The sequence below is a fragment of the Talpa occidentalis genome, unplaced genomic scaffold (assembly GCF_014898055.3).
Source record: "Talpa occidentalis isolate TD23 unplaced genomic scaffold, MPIMG_talOcc4v2.1 talOcc4.14, whole genome shotgun sequence".
In the NCBI taxonomy this organism is placed as follows: Eukaryota; Metazoa; Chordata; class Mammalia; order Eulipotyphla; family Talpidae; genus Talpa; species Talpa occidentalis.
Window position 1 is genome coordinate 22,305,527 of NW_023601433.1, and position 18,495 is coordinate 22,324,021.

Sequence of the window (18,495 nt, forward strand, 5' to 3'; positions counted from 1 at the left end):
GTACACATGCCCTGTAGGTAAGGGGGTACTGATGTATCTTACCTCAGGACAGTTGAAAGGGTTAAGAAAACAATGTGAAAGCATATCATAAAGTTTCAAATATAGGGAGCACTAGGAGACTTAGACTGAGCACGACTGGGGAGTATAGACAGGTGAGGACTTGGGGATCAGGCAAGAGCTCCGTCAAGCATGCCTCACATGGCAGGCCTTTCCTTAGCAATAGAGCGTGCAGGCAGTAACGTGCTCTCCTGAGCCAGAGCAGAGCACTGCTGTGTTTCCCAAGAGATGAATGGGATGGCTTCATCAGCCTGTTAAATCTGTTCCCTGAGCCAACAAGAACCTGACAGCACCAAAAGAGACAGAGGGGATGAGACAGAGACAGAGACTGCTGAGGGGAGCAGCGGGCGAGACAGGAGAGGTCTGCTGTGCCATGTAGGACCCTCGCCGCACGGCCGGGGATTGAACCGGCGCTGTGGAGGCTGTGGGCAGCTTTGCAGCCCAGCACTCAACCACAGCGCCACCAGGGAGGCCCTGTTCATAACTTTTAATGTAGACTTAAATCTAACAGCTTAGGAAAGCTTGCTGTAAGAAAGCCAAGAGGTACGTAGAACAAGTTTGTTTGAACAATGTGGAACAATGTGGCCTGTTTCCCCTTTAAATTGTCCACAAATTCTTCAGTATTCCAAAGGAACACGACACATTTTCTTCCTGCTTTCCAGCTAACATTTTAGTTATTCCCCTTATATTGTACATACAGTGCATTTGCCAGGTTTTTTTTTTTTTTTCCTTAGTGTCTCAACCACCTAGACACAGCAGGACACAAGGTAAAGAAAAACAAAATGTAGTTCTGTCCCTTACTCATTCTCTAAAATGACTGAAAAAAACAAAATATGAAACTGTAGTACTTTGTGGATGAGCATGAAGTATGAAATTTGTACTCTAAATTGGCCCCACATTAACCTATCTCATTTTTCAGTTGACTTTGATAGTTTTTAGGTCGAGCTGCCATGATATGGGTTACAGAGGAGGGTAACATGTGCTTTTATATTCCTCCTTAAGAGAGTCCACACCTGTCCCAGTTGCCAAGTTCCACTACCAAATGGGAATTGTAGCTATTTTGGGAACACTTAAGCATCTCAGAAAAACCAAGGATTCCATTATGGATGGCCCCACATTGCTGATGTACCCCCTTAAACTATGTCACAGAGTTCATCCCAGAAAATCATTTTTCCTCGTGCCTTCTACACCAAGGAGAGGTTAGAACTGCCCTTGCCGCAGAAAAAAAAAAAAAAAAGTAAGACATGGATAACCTCCTCCGACCTCCACTGCCCCTTACCATAAGTAGATCCAAAACCATCTAGAAAGCTTTGAAAGGCATATCCTCATATACCAGTGGTATAAATAGAACAGCTGCCGCAGGCTCTGGTAGATGGTGACTCTCCAAGGTGGACTGGGACACAGCCTGGCCTTGGCGCGCATCATCCTCTAAATTTAAAGATGAGTTTGTCCAGCCTTTGCAAAAGGAAAAATTGCTCCCCATCCTAGAGTGCAGTGGCCTTGTCCTCTTTATTGGGAAGAACGATGGGCAAGGCTTCCTCCAAGGACACCTCAGGGATCCCCACCTGCGGGTCCTGACCCTCCTCTTTCAGCTGAGGCCCCTCAGCCAGAATGGAACTGGGCTTAAGGAGCTCCGTTCGGCCCGCCAACCTGGGGCAGGTCATTCCTAGGGAGGAAACCCCCCCCCACCATTCATTCCCTTCAGGAGCCCATACTGCTCAGTCACCGAGGCAGACGTCTCGGTGCCCTGGCTTTGTGCCCTGCGCAGCCTGAGGCACCCGCCCGGGCCTGTCCCCGTGAGCCCTGCGCCTCCTCTCGCCCTGCACCCTCGCCTCCCGGGGCCAGTTGTCTGCCCCGCGACAGCTGCGCCCCTCCCGCCGCCGGGCGCCCTCTCCCCGGGGGGGCGGGGGCCGACTTGGGTCAGTCCTCTGGATCCGGGGCTGAGGTGGCCGGGAGAAATGCAGTTCCCTGGAGGGCTTATCCCCGCCGGGATCCCGGGGTTGACTGACTCTCGGACCCACTACAAGGCTCCCTCCTGGGGCTGCACGCGCGGGTTAGGGTGTATTGTGAAGGGGGGGCGCGCGAGGGGGGGCCGAATAGAGAACCCGACGAAGGGGCGAGAGCGGGAGGCAGCGCCCGCAGCGCCCGGCGAGCGCCGAGTGGGCGGGGCGGGAATGCCGGCCCGACAGGTGCGGCGCGGGGCGCGCACGCGCACGCGCCCGCGCCCCGCCGCGCCCCACCCCGCGCCCTCCGCGGGCAGCTGGGCGGGGTCCGGAGGGGCCGACCCTCGCGAGAGACGCTCCATATACGGCCCGGCCCGCGTTACCTGGGCCAAAGCCAGGCCGCTCCTTCTTTGGTCAGCGTAGGGGGCCCAGGCCGTGAACCGGCCGGGGGGCGGGGGGCCTGGTGCCCTACACCCAAATATGGCTCGAGAAGGGCAGCGACATTCCTGCGGGGCGGCGCGGGAGGGCGCGCCCGCGGGCTATATAAAACCTCTGTGGGGGGACAAGCTGCCAACGCAGCGGACAGCGCCAGAGAAGCCTCGCTCCCCTCCCGTGGGTCTGAGCCGGAGAGCAGCAGGTGTAGCCGAGCGCCCAGGTAGGGCGGGCGCGGGCCGGGGCAGGGAGAGCGCACCCCGAGCCCAGCCCACTCCTTAGGTCGGCGTCGGGCCTGCGCCCTGGGGCCGTGCCGGGGTCGCGGCCGCCACAGGCGCTTGAAAGGGAAGGCGCGAGACAGCCGCCCCCTGACCCATCCCCGGCTCTCGGCGCCATCTGGCATTTACCATGTGCCCGGGGAGGTGAAGCCTTTGCTTGAGTCGGTCAACGGCAGTTCCCTCCGGACCGAGCGCCAGAGCCCCTGGGCCGCTGCTCTCTGGGCTCACGGCAGGCGAAGGGGCGCTCTTCTAGGTCGGGAATGTCGTGTCCGGACCAGGCCACCTCCGGGGGGGAGCGCCAGAGCCCTTCGCCGCGACACCTCCTTCCCCGCCGCACGGGCTCGGGGCGGGCAGCGCGGGCCTCTGCCTCCCGGGGGCCGCCGCGGCGCGGGCTGGGGCGCGGGGGCGCTGTTAGCACGTGGCCCGGGCGGCCGGAGGCCTGCGGCGAAGGCAGGCGGGTTTCGGGAGTCAGTCGCGAACCCCTGGACGCCCGGGGTGAAGAAATTCCCAGTGTGGTCAGGATGACCTTGGGCGCCTCTCCCTAGCGCAGGGGGCCCCGGCCGCCTCCCCGACCACAGGTGCGCTCCCTGCTGGGGAGTCCTTAGGTCCAGGGGAAGCGAGAGCCCTGGGGCCGGCGCGGCCTCGCCTCGGAGCAGAGGAGGCTGCTGCGCTGCTGCGCCATGTGTCTCCGCCGCTTTCCTGTCCTTGCAGAAACCAGACGCCATGTGTGACGAAGACGAGACCACCGCGCTCGTGTGCGACAACGGCTCGGGTCTGGTGAAAGCCGGCTTCGCCGGCGACGACGCCCCCAGGGCCGTGTTCCCATCCATCGTGGGCCGCCCTCGCCATCAGGTCAGGCTGCCCCTCCGCGGGGGAGCGGGGCCGGGGCCGGGCACAGCCTCGCCCGGCCGCAGCCGTAACCCGGGCGTGGTGCTCCCGCTCCGCAGGGTGTCATGGTGGGCATGGGTCAGAAAGACTCCTACGTGGGCGACGAGGCTCAGAGCAAGAGAGGCATCCTGACCCTGAAGTACCCCATTGAGCACGGCATCATCACCAACTGGGACGACATGGAGAAGATCTGGCACCACACCTTCTACAACGAGCTCCGCGTGGCCCCCGAGGAGCACCCCACCCTGCTCACCGAAGCCCCCCTCAACCCCAAGGCCAACCGCGAGAAGATGACCCAGATCATGTTTGAGACCTTCAACGTCCCCGCCATGTACGTGGCCATCCAGGCCGTGCTGTCGCTCTACGCCTCGGGCCGTACCACCGGTAAGTACCACCGGTAAGCGCGCGCGGACCGCGCTCGGCGCCCGCCCCCCCCCCCGCCCCCCTCCCCGCCCCCGCCTGCTCGCTCCCGCCCCGCCCCCCCCAGCCCAGCCCAGCCCGGGTCTCCCGGCGCGGGAAGGGCGGGTCGGCCTCGCCCGCGGGGCTCGGTGGCTGTGGGGGCCCCTCGCAGCCTCCGCGCCGCGCCCGCCCGCGGCTCACTCCCCGCCCGGCGCAGGCATCGTGCTCGACTCCGGCGACGGCGTCACCCACAACGTGCCCATCTACGAGGGCTACGCCCTGCCGCACGCCATCATGCGCCTGGACCTGGCCGGCCGCGACCTCACCGACTACCTGATGAAGATCCTCACCGAGCGCGGCTACTCCTTCGTGACCACAGGTGCGCCGCGCCCCGGGCTCCCCCGGCCGCTCAGCCGCGCCCCGGCGGCCGCTGAGCGCCCTCTCCTCCCCCGCCCGCACAGCTGAGCGCGAGATCGTGCGCGACATCAAGGAGAAGCTGTGCTACGTGGCCCTGGACTTCGAGAACGAGATGGCGACGGCCGCCTCGTCCTCCTCCCTGGAGAAGAGCTACGAGCTGCCCGACGGGCAGGTCATCACCATCGGCAACGAGCGTTTCCGCTGCCCGGAGACGCTCTTCCAGCCCTCCTTCATCGGTGAGCCCGGCCCCGGCGCCCGGCCCGCCCCCGCCCCCGCCCCCGCCCCGGCCCGGGCCGGGTCCCCTCCGCGCCCCCGGCCCCGGCTCACGCGCCCCCGCTCGGCCCCCAGGCATGGAGTCGGCGGGCATCCACGAGACCACCTACAACAGCATCATGAAGTGCGACATCGACATCAGGAAGGACCTGTACGCCAACAACGTCATGTCGGGGGGCACCACCATGTACCCCGGTATCGCTGACCGGATGCAGAAGGAGATCACGGCGCTGGCCCCCAGCACCATGAAGATCAAGGTGGGCGGCGGCCCGCGTGCCCGCCCGCGGGTGGGGGGCTCGGGGGGCGGGCGCCCCGCTCCTGACGCGCTTGTCTTGCAGATCATCGCCCCCCTGAGCGCAAGTACTCCGTGTGGATCGGCGGCTCCATCCTGGCCTCGCTGTCCACCTTCCAGCAGATGTGGATCACCAAGCAGGAGTACGACGAGGCCGGCCCCTCCATCGTCCACCGCAAATGCTTCTAGACCATTCTGCGGACAGCGTGAGAATTCTCCTCAGGACGGCAGATCTGCTCGAGTTGCGGGCGGCTGACCGCCAGCCGCCAAGCAGCAATTTGGTCTAACAACTTGAGTTGCTGCTGCCACAAACTGACACAATGTTTATAACGTGTACATACATTAACTTATTTACCTCATTTTGTTATTTTTAAAACAAAGCCCTGTGGAAGGAAATGGAAAACTTGAAGCATTAAACTCTGCCATTCTCTTATGCTGCGTGAAGCTGCGTGCCGTGTGCGTTTACTGGGGCGGGGGGGGGGCGGGGGCGGGAGAGGAGAGGGGTCCTGACGGTAAACTCGCTTTCCACAATACTCTGACACTGCTCGTCCTCCCATACTCACGGCGCCCCCGCTGCCCCCCGGACCAGATGTCCTCCCCGGCACCTGCTGGCCCGCGCGGCCGCCCCAGCCCCGGGTGCGCGGGGGACAACCTTCTCCCGCCCCGCCGCGCTCCAATCAGCGGCCGCCCGGGGGGGGGGGGTGTGGGGGGCGGGGGGGGGGCAGCGGCGCTGGCCGTGGTGCTGACCCGGCCGCACCTCCCCGCTCCGTTGGGTTCCGCGAACCCAGAGGGCGTCCTCACTGAATCTGGGTTCCCTACCGCATCTCCGGATCCGAGGGAAAGGGTGGCCTCTGCTTAGAAAGATCCGGGTTTAACTTGTAAGTGAAACAATCACTCTTCTTCCCAGTGGGGACGTCCTTTGCTTCGCGGTGGTAGTAGAGAAAAGCACCCCACCCAGCGTGGGGCTGGGGAGGAGCGGAGCGGGAGGGAGAGAAGAGCCGAGTGTGCTTTCCGAAAGGACAACACTGGACCGTCCCCGAGCGCGGGCCGCGAGGACGCGTCTGGACGCAGGGGAGCTGAGACTGGCCCTGGAAGAAGACGGGGTAACAAGGGAGCAGAAACAGCCCTACTCCTTCCCAGTGTTTTAAAGGAAACAAGTATATTAATTAACAGTTTGAATTTCTGTGGGAGAGTGTACCATGTCTATTTTTAAAAGTGGCTTAATGTTTCCTAGACAAGATTCCCAAAAGCGGTGGTCCCCAACTAAAATAGATCCTGACTCAAAGAAAGTAATAAACTCATTCGGAAACAAGTTTATAAGTAGAATTAGCAATAAAGCTCTGTGGCATGCCACTCAGCCCTATGGTTATTTCCTCCTTTTAGGCACCATTGGAAAGCCTCTGGAAACTTTACACACTTTCAAAATATGAATAATGCCACATCTGGGTATCAAGAGATTCAATTATTCAATAGAATTTAACATTTTAATAAAACAAGTATATGAAATATGTCCACTGAAAACCAAGTCTAATTGCCCTACCCGGGGTGAATAAAAATTTAAAGAAGGACTGAATTCTAGTCATTCAGAGGAGCCCGGCTTGCATTTATCGTGATAAATATGGACAGGCATGTCTACGTAAGACACTCACACATATACAACCTGAAAAAGTCACCGGGCTAGCAGCCTGGACATGTGTCAGAATTCCATGAGTTAGCTAACTGCTGTGTTAAACAGTTTAAAACCCAACTCCCAAATTTCCCCTTTATTAGGATTTGAGTATGACCCGGGAGGAAGTGATGATCCACTCCTCCTGTGATCATAATCATCAGGTGACTCCTGATACTTTAGAACTGACAAAGGTTTTCAACATGACCTGGTAGCAACTTCTTGGGCACCGCTTGTAACATTGCTCTTTTACTGAAAACATGTGCAAACGCTATGAAGTATGTGGTTTCACTGGAAATGTGCCTGATCTAGAACCTTTTTTTCTGTTTCTCACACATCTCCAAAAAGAAACAAGCACCAAGTGTTGTATGAGTAGCCTGTCTCCTTCCTGCTTCTGTATTACTTTGTGATTATAGGTATTTGGTCAATTGCATTACCTATTTTGGGCCTGAAGGAGGATTTTTAATGTGTTATAGTAAAAAAAAAATGAGTCTTTAAAATATAGGTGTAGAATATATACAAATATTTATGCTGATTGAGGAGAGAAGTAACTATTTCCAGCAGATTTGTGAATGCAGCAGTAAGAAGCAAGAAGCTCCTGCATGGCATCAGCATACTTGGCATTAGAGGGAATGATGTTCCTCATTTTCAATGATTCCTCATTGAAAAGCCATCTCAGAGAATCCAACTTTGGAGCTATAGGTGAATTGAAATCAACACAAATTCCACCACTGATAGCTTATGGCGTATTTCTTTAGACTTGGCGGTAGGATTTATCACTCCTTTGTCCTGCAATCGAGTTTGTCTTTCCTCTCCATGTGTCCCAACCAGGAAGGACAGACTCAGAGACAGTGAGAGGAACTGGGACCCATCATGAATCAGCTCCCCCCCCCCCATAGTACAGGGTACAGATTACAGAAATCTGCCATCTTCAGCAGAACCAGGGCTAGAATTCAGCCCTAGGACCCTAGAGATTCTCTTCACTGCTACCTGCTGAGTTTACCCGAGACTTCTCTAGAGCTCAGAGCAGAGAAGTAAGTTTAGATCCCTTCAACAGGTGGTACCATGGGGTCATGCATGAGGTATTGTTCTCTGACCCCATGACTAGTTCAACCCCCAAAGCACCTCCATCTGTCTCAGGACCAAGCGGGGTGACCATCAGGTTGAAAATGGGTTAGTCCAAACTCATTCCTGTTACTGAAAATGTGGCCTTTTCTTTCCTATCTTTTAAAAAAATGTATCATTTTAATATGCTTAATATTAACAAACACATATTTCCTGGGTAAAAGAGTTGAAAGAAATATCAAAGTAGAAAAATCACCTGTCATCCCACCCACAGAAGCTGTGGCAATGATTTATCACTTCAACCTAGTTCTCTTGTCCCTTTTGCCCTTCATTCTTAGTTCTTTCCTTTTTTGTTTTTCATGGTGCAGCTGATTCCTGTTCCCATGTGAGCAAGGGACATTAGTGTGGGGCTGCAAGGGCTCCCGCCACCCTGCCTCCCAGTAATGTCTGTCATCCTGGGCTGCATCTCAGTTCTTTTCAGGTGCAGGGCAAATATAAGAGTTTTAAAACAAAGCAGCAAAATTGGGGGATCCCTTACATCTATATGTGAGATTTGAGCTGCTTTTTGGGGGTGCTGAGGTCAAGCCTGAGAAGTAAGAAATAATGAGTTCCTTTTTTAGGGACTCTGGTAGGTTAAAATTCTCAGAACCAACACTCCTATTAAACACAACAGAAAAAGGCAGATAAAGTATTTTTTAAATCTTCATACAAGCACTGACGAAATTGGCAATGATTAAGCCAAATCTAAGGGAAGGCCTACAGCCATAGGAAAAGTTGGTCAACATCACTTATTATAATGGAAATGCAAATTAAAACCACATTGAGATACCATCTCACCCCTGTGAGAATGGTCCATATAAAAAAGAATGGAATCAACAAATGTTGACAAAGTTGTGGTGAAAAAGGAGCTCTCATCCACCATTGGTGGGAATGCAAGTTGGTGCAGTCAGTGGGAATGCAAGATGGCAGCTGGAAAATGATATAGAGATTTCTTAAGAAAAAAAAAAAAATCGAGGGCCTCCCCGGTGGTGCAGGGGTTAGTCTCAGCACGATCAAGCTACCACCAGCCACTGACGCAAGAGTTCGATCCCCGGCCAGGGAGCTACCCACATGGCACAGCAGACCCCTCCTGTCTTGCCCACTGCTCTCCTCAGCAGTTATCTCAGTCAGTCTGTTTGTTCTGTTCCCCACTCTGTCTCTGGTGAATCCTCTCACCCCCACACCTCTGGCCTGTACCCCGGTTCTTGTATGCATAAATAAATAAAATAATTTTTTTAAAAATTGAAATCCAGTATGATCCGCCAATAGCTCTCTTAGGTATATATCCAAATAATATGAAAATGCTCTGTCCCAGGCACTGTGCTAGGAGAGGAGATGGTGAGTCCAGTCGGGGCCTTGCCCTGTGAACATGTGGGAGAGACAGGAGTCAAATAAGAACTCACATCAGTGGACATGCCTAAGTTAGGCCCCCCTGGAGGGGCAAGGCATGCGCAGCAGAGAATGAAGCAGGTCCGGGAGGGCTTCGTGAGCAAGTGCAGGCTGTGGTGCCTTGGAAGAGTGGGTAGGGGTTAGCAAGCCAAGTGGGGAGGGGAGAGCTACCCAGCTGGAGCTGTAGGTGGAATGTTCCAAGCCCCAAAGGAGGTGGGTGTGGCTGGGAGGGGCTGGTGGTGGGAGTAGGGTGGGGGGTGAGGCTGCCAAGGGAGGCCGACTCAGCCTGAGCAGACCCTCTTGCTGAGTATGTTTTTTATTCTGGTGATTGAAAGCTGTTGTGCTATTTTAAGCCAAGAAAGAGAGAACTGACATCTCTGTGGGCAGGAGGAGCTCCATAACAGTTCTCAGGTCTCTGAGTCACGGGTGGATGCTCACCGAGACAGGGGATCGGGGCGCTCCTGAGCACGGCTGGCGTGGGGGCGCCAGTGGATTGCTCTCCTGGACCAGGGGGGAGGCAGCTGGACCTGGGTTGAGAGAGGGGCGTCCAGCTTGGGTTGCGGCCGGTGGGTTCAGTCCATTCCTGCCTTGGAGCTGGCAGGGAGGGTCTGCGGACCTGGAGTGTTCTCCGTGGGAAATCCGGGAAGGCCACGGGAGTTCTGGCGTTTCCTCCCAATGCAGGGACCCTCGGGTGGTCAGTGAGCCCCGGGGAGAGCTGCCTCCGGTAGCGCTGCCTCATCCAGGGTGGCGGCCACACCGGGCTGGGAGGGAGGGAGGGGGCCGAGCGGGAAGGGAGGGGTGGGGCAGGGGGGTAAAGGCAAGGCCCGAGGGGCGCAGGGGCGGGGGAGGAGGCGCAGCTGCCGGCCCAGCCCTCCCCCTCGGCTCGCTCCGCGCGGTGAGTCACCGCCAGCTCCCGCCGCCTGCCTCTATTTTTGTACCAGCGCCTGCTCATATCTGACTCGTGAAATAAGCCTTCCAACTGGCGAGGGGAGCTGATGGCAGAGGACGAGGACTCAGGGAATAATCTAGGAGCCTAAACAGGAATTACAAAGCAATCCCTCTCATTAGGAGATCTTTGAAATCACCAGGCTCTTCAGCTGCTGCTCTCCTGAGTGTAAAGAATCGCTGCCCACCCCCCACCCCCCAGCAGCAATATTGGGGGATCGGGGAATGGGAGCAGCAAGGCAACCAGAACAACAGCCTGGGCTTTGGCACGGGAGGGTGGTGACAGCTGTGGGGGGGGAGAGGGGGCGGCGGGAAGCTGTGCTAATAGGCACTTAAATGTGACACCCTGCATAATAGGGCTCCTCAGGAGCCGCCCGGGAGCTGCTGCTGTCACGTGGAGCGAGCAGGTAACAGACGGTCAGAAACACATGTAAGAGCCCAGGGTTGCCACCGACGCCTGGGCTGCCATCCCACAAGCTGTGTTACCTGTTACCTGGTGCAAAGTGTTGGGCATCTTTGAGCCTCACCTTCCTTGTCTGTGGATGGGGAGGGGTACAGCGCCCAGCCTGGCAGCACGGGGGCAGTGCCCCCCAGGGCCATCAGTGGCAACTGTGCTGAGAGGAAGATCCAGAGACCTCCATCCTCTTGCTGTGTTTTCAGGAGAGCTCTGCCCTGTGCTTTTGAGCCTCTTTGAGGTTAAGTCCCTGCACTTAGAAAAAGAGGACATCTCAGATAACCTGGAAGTTTTGTACTTTTAAAGAATTGACAGATGCATTCAAATCAGAGGTTCCTACGGTGCCCTGGCTCCTGAAGCTAACTTTCCCCCTTGCATGTAGGTGACGTCAATCCCAGTGCCTTAGAAGTACCTGGAAGAGGGGAATTGGGTCTTGCTCATGCTGGGAAGACCTGGGTGAACTGGGAACCACACCCCTTCTCCTGCTGAGGGAACAGCAGGAGCTAATGTGTGTCCCTGGGTGCCCAGTGTGGACCCTTTCTCTCTAAGGCCTGCCTTTCTCTCTAAGCTCAGGAGCCTGGCTGCCACAGGCCAGCAGCTCACCCCATACCATGTACCACCACCCTCCTGCAAGTACCCAGAATGCTCTGCCCTTCCCGAGTCTGTGTGTGTGGCTCAGGTCCCTGGCGGATGGCAATGTGCCTGTTCTGGGGGAGAGGCAGCCTCGCTTGAACTGCTGGGTCATGCTTTCCTAAACCTAGACGCCTGACCTGGGTTTTGTTCATCTCAGATGTCCCTTGAGAGCAGTGGCTGAAACCCCAATAATGTGTACTACATCGTTCCTTCCAAGCAGGCTTGGCTGACAGGCAGAATTGGGGGTGAGGTCTCTTCTCTCTGTGGCCAAGAGCGGCTGCTCTAAGAGGAAACTAGAAGTCATTCCATTTGGCAGGTTTGGAAAACAAGGCTGAGAATTGACCGTGAAGTCCCAGCCTACTGCTGCATTCTGGAAGCCTGCATCTCCGGCCTGGCCCTTGCCCTGAACGATGGCAGACCTGGGGGACAGTCACAGGGGGAGCCATCAGGGTTCTTCCTGGGTGAAAGTTAAGAGGAGGCACTTCTTTCCTGTCTCCTCTCAGTCAACGTCAGTGTTGAGGACCAAGCCCACCAGGAGAGGCTCACTTTTCTAAGGGGTCTCCACTCTTGCCTCCACTTTAGTGACTGGGCCTTCATTTCTTGGGGTTCTTCATCATCTGGACTAAAAGCCCCCAAAGCCTGAGCTGTGGCTGGAGGCTGACTTCAGGGCCTGAGGGCAGGAAGACCGTGTGGGAAGAGTCACCTTACATGCCTGTGACAGCTGGGCCACATGCCTGCCATTCCCCCCACGCACTCTCATCGCCTCAATATAGGGCGCCTGGCATGTTGGCCGGGCCTGGGCTCTGGGCTGGACACCCTTTGCCTCAGGGCAAGGCCAGTGGGGACAGGCTGGGCAAGTGTCAGCTTTCTTCTCCTTGCAAGGCCTGGGCTGGAGCCTGCCTTCTGATTAGTGTGTATTCTTAGGTCCTGGGGAATCTTGTAGCCATGGGTGAACCTCCAGGATGGGGCCAGTCAATCTTGGGGGGACTCATCTCTGAACCTGAACTTTGTTAGGGGTCCTCTAGGCTGCCTTAGAGAAGAGACTGACTGGGCAAAATGAAGGTGTTTTGGGTATTTTTAAGTGCCTTTTTTGCAGTCCTCCTAACTTTCCCTGAGCCCCCACGTGGGCCTGCCTTTCTCAGCTGCCACTTCTTACTCCCCCTACTCAAGGACTCTTTTCTGTTCTACAAATTAGCCTAGTTCCTAGCCGACAGGGGCTTAACCTCTCTCTCCCTGTAACACATGGGCATGTTACCAGGGTAGTTATGCAGGAGAGTTAATTTTGTAAATTGGGGCCACACTGCTCTGGAGGCCACAGCCAGGGCACAGAGCCCGCTGTGCCCTCAGTGAGGGCCCTATTTTGCTAAGATTTGGGACAGGAGGAAACCATCTTTTCTTTCTGCACCATGTGACAATGACCAGTGGAAGAAGAGAGCTTTGCTGTGGAGGTGACAGGAAGTAACTGATGTCCTTAGGCCACTGGAGGGGGGCACGTGGGCCACTCCACTCTGCATTCAGTCAGAGAATGCGACCTGCCCTCTGCCACTCCCCACCGGTGCCTCAGAGCCAAGGCCAGGCCTGGTGAGCAGGTCTGGTTCAGTTTTATTAGTATTCACCTTTTTTCCTACCAAGCACAGTATTTTATTAATTGTTTCAAACGTTATTCCCAGGCTTGCTCAGCTTAATGAGTTGCAAAGAACAAATTGTGCACAAGTCAACACTGAAAAGAGATGCAGTGTCCCAGAGGCTCGGACTTAAACACACTAAAGATCTAGATTGATCAGATCCATGAACAAAATTTTAAAAAGCAATCACGATACAAAATAGCAGTGTGCTTCCAATAACTTCTTTGCATTTTATCTTCTGCAGAGCCTGACTCCATTCAGTTTGCCTCATTCTTGGAAGCTTCATCAATATTTGGGACAAGATTTGGGGCTTTATCACCATCTTTCCTAACATTGACTTGCTCCTGCAGGAAAAGGCGGGTCCAGCTCCCCCTTTCGCACCCCAGTGAAATCCTCCCGGATGATACTGGCTCCCTTTCCCCCCCATCTGAAGGTCGCCCAGACTTCCCCTTGACAGGTAAACAGAACCTTCCCCTTTGGGGCAAACAGGGGGACTGGCCAGCAGCCCCTATCTGTCTGAGGGAACCTTTTTTTGTTTGTTTGTTTTTTAAAGATGTATTTATTTATGCATACAAGAACTGGAGTACAAGGCAGAGGTATGGGAGGGTGAGAGGATTCACCAGAGACAGAGTGGGGGGCAGAACAGGCAGATTGACTGAAGTACACTGCTGAGGGGAGCAGGGGGCAAGACAAAAGAGGTCTGCTGTGCCATGTGGGTAGCTCCCTGGCCTGGGATAAAACTCAAGTGATGGCTGCTGAGAGCTTCATAGTGCTGAGACTTAACCCCTTGTGACACCAGGGAGGCCCTGTTTGAGGGGACTTTGTGGCAGGTGGCATCAGGAGCTCTATTACCCTCACCAATCACTGGAATTTTAGGTCTCTCTAAGTCAGGACACAGAGGATACATCAGAGGGACAGGTGTGGCCAGAGGAGTGTGGCCCTGCTGACTTCTTTTGAGTTCAATTTCAGACATCTGACTTCTGGACATATGTTTATATTATTTAAGTCACTGAATTTGTGGTAATTTGTTAGCAAGAAACTAAAACAAGTGCCTTATAAAAAACAACCCTTTCTGGGGCAGACTTCCCTCTTCTTGACATGGACCAAACTTTCTATGGCAACAATAGAGTTGCTTTTCTTTGGGCTCTGTATTACAAACGTTATGCCAAGGTAATCAACAAGTCTGCTTTTGCTGGCTTCCCACCACCTTTGCATAAAAAGCAAATTTATCTGCATCAACCTTATTCAGTGGAAGCAAACTTGCTTTTCTTCCTTTGATGTTCCTGCTGATTTCTCTTTAGAAGGCACTACGGATCTGCCTTTGCTATTTAGAGCCTAGTCATTTCCTGAATATCAGGATGACAACAATTCCCCATAGACAGATCCTCCGCAGTCTGAAAATTTATTTTCACACCTTGCTTTTCCTTTCTAAATAATACAGAGTCTCGAGGGACAGGCAGCTTCCCAGGGCTGGCCGTGCAGGGTGGCGGTGTGCATGCGTGCGTGTGTCGGTGGGGGTGTGGAATCCATGTGTTCTCAACCTCCCCAGAAATAGATGTGCTAAACCTTCTGTGAGACTGAGAAAGCCTTAAGAGCAACAACAACAAACCCGCTCTATTCTCTGTGTGTTGTGACTGGTTTAAGGCTGAACCTGAAATAGGTACCTCCAGGTATAAGGCTCCTCTACCAGCAGAACTTTCCACTGAATGTTCTCGATCACATTATAGGTGTGGCCAGTGACAAAATCAGCAGAGCCTACTTCCTGCATCTTGTAGTTTCTATGAATGACATATAAGTGATAATGCATTGGAATGGCCCTTTAGAGCTAATAAAGCAGCACTTGATCACTTTATAGCATCTTAAACTACATGCTGAAGAGGCAGATGGGCAGATGGACTGAAATACACTACTGAGGGGAGCAGTGGGTGAGACCGGAGAGGTCTGGGTCTGGTGTGCCAGCTCCTGGGGATCAAACTCATGTTGCAGAGGTTGCAGATAGCTTCAAAGTACTGTGCTTAACCCCTTTGGCCACCAGAGAGGCCCTATTTTGGAGATCTTTTTTGAGAGTTTGAGATACAGCAGAGGCTGCACTAACTCCTTAGCTACTACAGTGGCTGGGAGCTCAGGCATAGGAGCCAAACTGCTTTGATTATTGGCTTCCTGCTCTTCCCAACTGATTGGCTTTGCCCAAATTGCTTAACGCCTCTGTGCCTTGGTATCTTCCTATATAGGAGAGAATAACAGTATTTCCCCTCAGGGTTTGCCAATAGGACTATGGGAGATGATGTTCCAGGAATGGTGCCTAGCATTGGAGGACCTCACAGCTTCTTGGAGGCAGTTATTTGTCCTGAATGCACTACTATAAGTTTTTACTGGGAAATTATATAAAATGACTTATATAATGATTTTGTAAAATGGCTTACGTAAAATGACTTATATTTATAATAATTATTTTAAGTTGTTAATAACTACCATTTGAACAGATTCTAAAGCTCTGCTTTTTACTCCTCCCTGTAACTTTTATGACTTTAATATTACAATTTAATCTTTCTCTCTTGTATATCCATTAACCAATTATTTGTTATAGCTCTTTATTTTTACTGCTTTTGTCTTTCTTTTTTTTTTTAAGATTTATTCATTCATTCATTCATTCATTTATTTATTTATACAAGCACTGGGTATAGTCGGAAGTGCGGGAGGGTGAGAGAATTCACCAGAGTCAGAGTGGAGAGCAGAGCAGGCAGACTGAAGTACACTGCTGAGGGGAGCAGTGGGCGGCAGGAGAGGTCTGCGCACCATGTGGGACCCTCACCTGGTGGCTGGGGATCGAACTGGCGCTGCAGAGGCTGCGGGCAGCATCGCAACCCAGCGCTCAACCGCTGTGCCACCTGGGAGGCCCTCTTTTTTTTAAAAAAAAAAAAAAAAAGATTTATTTATGCATACAAGAGCTGGGGTACAGGCCAGAGGTGTGGGGGGTAAGAGAATTCATCAGAGAAAGAGTGGGGAGTAGAACAGGCAGATTAACTGAAATACACTGCTGAGGGGAGCAGCAGGCCAGTCAGGAGAGGTCTGCTGTGCCATGTGGGTATTTCCCTGGCCGGCCAGGAATGGAAACCAGCCTGCAGAGGCTGCAGACAGCTTCACAGCGCTGCACTAAACCCGCTGCGCCACTGGGGAGGCCCTACTTTTGTCTTTTAAGGCTTCATATTGGCTTTATACATGATTAATCTACTACCTTTATAACTTTAGATTTATTTTGAACTTTATATATTTTTATTTTTACTGGAGAGATTTATACTTCCATATGTTTTCCTGTTCCTAATTCCTGCACCCTTTTGTTTGAGGTTAAAGAAATCCCTTTACATTTCTTTTTTTTTTTATAATAATAAATTTTATTTTTATATTCCCCATACAATTGCAGCCCCCCCCCCATTCTGACCCCGATCTCTCCCCTCCCACCCCCGCCCCCTTAAAAGTGTCTCTGGTTCGTAGTTTTTTGTTGATTTTGATTTTCACTTTCTGATAGTTATTCATTTTCCTGGTCCCTTATTTAAGTTTTCTAGATTCCTGCTATGAGTGAGACCATCCGGTATTTTTCTTTTTCTTTTTGGCTTATTTCGCTGAGCATGATCCCTTCCAGTGCCATCCATGTTGCTGCAAATTGCATGTGTTTATCTTTTTTGAATGCTGAGTAATATTCCATGGTGTATATGTACCACATCTTCTTGATCCAGTCATCTATCTTTGGGCATTTGGGCTGTTTCCAAAGCTTAGCTATTGTAAACAGTGCTGCTATAAACATAGGGGTGCAGGTGTTCTTTGGAATGGATGTTTCTGTGTCCTTTGGGTAAATACCTAGGAGTGGAATTGCTGGATCATATGGAAGCTCTATGTTTAGTAGGTCCAGAAATCTCCACAACAACAAAGAAAATAATCCAGTCAAAAAATGGGCAGAAGAGCTAAAAAGAAACTTCTCTGAAGAGGAAATGCAAATGGCCAACAGGCATATGAAAAAATGTTCAACATCACTTGTCATCAGGGAAATGCAAATCAAAACTACCATGAGATACCATCTTACACCAGTGAGAATGGCACATATTAAAAAAACTAGCAACAACAAATGTTGGCGAGGGTGTGGAGAAAAAGGAACTCTTCTGCACTGTTGGTGGGAGTGCAAACTGGTCCAACCACTGTGGAGAGCTGTGTGGAGATTTCTGGACCTACTAAACATAGAGCTCCCTTTACATTTCTTATAGAACTGAGGAGTGGTGATGAACTCCGGCTTTTCTGGGCTGGCATGCTCTTTATCTCCCCTTCAATTCTGAAGGTCAACTTTGCCAGGGTATTCTTGACTGCCAGCTTTTCCTTTCAGCATTTTGAATGTATCATGCCACTCCTTTTGACCTGCAAAGTTTCTGTGGGAAAGTCTGCTGGTAGTGTGATGGGGGTGCCCTTGTATGTAATGAGTTCCATTTCTTTGCTGCTTTTAAGTTTCTCACTTTATATTTAAAATTTTTCTTTAAATAGAGGCATGTTTTATTTATTTATTTGTTTGTTTGTTTGTTTGTTTTGTTTATACATGCACTGGGTACAGTCAGAAGCGCGGGAGGGTGAGAGAATTCACCAGAGCCAGAGTGGGGAGCAGAGCAGGCAGAAGGACCGAAGTACACTGCTGAGGGGAGCAGCGGGCGGCAGGAGAGGTCTGCGCGCCATGTGGGACCCTCCTCCGGTGGCCGGGGAGCAGCCGGGGATTGAACCGGCGCCGCAGAGGCCGCGGGCAGCTTCGCAACCCAGCGCTCTGCCGCTGCACCACCGGGGAGGCCCTATATTTAATTTTTGACATTTTAATTCTAAAGTGTCTTGGTGTGGGGAAATTTGGGTTCATCTTGTTTGAAACTCTCTGGATTTCCTACCTGTGTATGGATGTCCATTTCTTTTCTCAGGTTAGGGAATTTTTCAGCCATTATCTCTTCAAATGGTTTTCAGCCCCCTTCTCCCTCTCTTTTCTCCTCTGGAATCCCTATGATGAGACTATTGGCCCACTTGATGCTGGCCCGTAAGTTTTCACTCTTTTTCATTCTTTTTTCTTTTTGCTGCTTTGACTGGGTGAGTTTCCCTGAGTTGGAATTCACTGGTCATTTCTTCTGCTTCATCTAGTCTGCTGTTGAACTGCATTTTTATCACTTTCTTCTTTTGAAATTTGGAGTTGTTGATGAAAATTGGGGGGCAAGGAAGGGCAATTGTTGACTTCTTTTGCTTTTCCTTGTTTACTAGTGAAGCTGAACTTTATTTTTTTGTGGCATGTGTGTGGAATCTGCTTACACCCACAGTTTTCCTCTAGTGCTGGTCTGTTTGTACCCTCTGCCTATTTATTGGACAGCAGATCCATTTTTAAGTGTATTTGTAAGGTGTCTCTAGATTCCAGATCCTGGGCTAGTTTATTTGTTGTGATCATTTCTATGGCTCCTCACCACAAGCCACCTTCTTTTGGAATGGCAAAGTTAAGGTGGATTTGCTTTATTTACACATTATCAGTTAGTGTGGGTAACTGGAGTCTAATCTTGAGTTTCACGCTGGCAGGAAAAACTTGTCACTAAGGATGATTAATTTGCTTCCCTTGAGCATCTTTTGTTAAGCAGGACTGAGAGGAGAGCCTTCTATAGGCTTCAACACTTCTTGGAGGGGCCTCCTTGGTGGCAC

The 18,495-nt window shown here is 52.5% G+C and overlaps 1 protein-coding gene across 3 annotated transcripts; it reads left to right on the top strand.

The window, feature by feature from the left end:
* The first annotated feature begins 2,638 nt into the window (after positions 1-2,638).
* On the top strand, positions 2,639-5,419 carry ACTA1 (actin alpha 1, skeletal muscle). Of its 3 annotated transcripts, none has more exons than XM_054695472.1 (7): positions 2,639-2,655; positions 3,422-3,562; positions 3,658-3,982; positions 4,215-4,376; positions 4,459-4,650; positions 4,763-4,944; positions 5,026-5,419. In XM_054695472.1, the coding sequence occupies exons 2-7, from the start codon at positions 3,434-3,436 to the stop codon at positions 5,233-5,235; spliced, it is 1,200 nt and encodes a 399-aa protein (XP_054551447.1). In that variant the 5' UTR covers positions 2,639-2,655; positions 3,422-3,433; the 3' UTR covers positions 5,236-5,419. The 3 variants fall into 3 exon arrangements, with proteins under 3 accessions (XP_054551447.1, XP_037367358.1, XP_037367360.1); XM_037511461.2 differs by lacking the exon at positions 2,639-2,655 and adding an exon at positions 3,147-3,288; XM_037511463.2 differs by lacking the exon at positions 2,639-2,655 and adding an exon at positions 3,147-3,288 and having other exon boundaries at positions 4,763-4,960; positions 5,026-5,206.
* Positions 5,420-18,495: the final 13,076 nt, after the last annotated feature.

Bases quoted from the DNA above. Each gene is read 5' to 3' on its own strand.
- ACTA1 (XM_054695472.1), top strand. From the start codon at position 3,434: ATGTGTGACGAAGACGAGACCACCGCGCTCGTGTGCGACAACGGCTCG. The intron at 3,983-4,214 runs GTAAGTACCACC...CGCCCGGCGCAG, and splicing joins CGCCTCGGGCCGTACCACCG to GCATCGTGCTCGACTCCGGC. The intron at 4,945-5,025 runs GTGGGCGGCGGC...CTTGTCTTGCAG, and splicing joins CCAGCACCATGAAGATCAAG to ATCATCGCCCCCCTGAGCGC.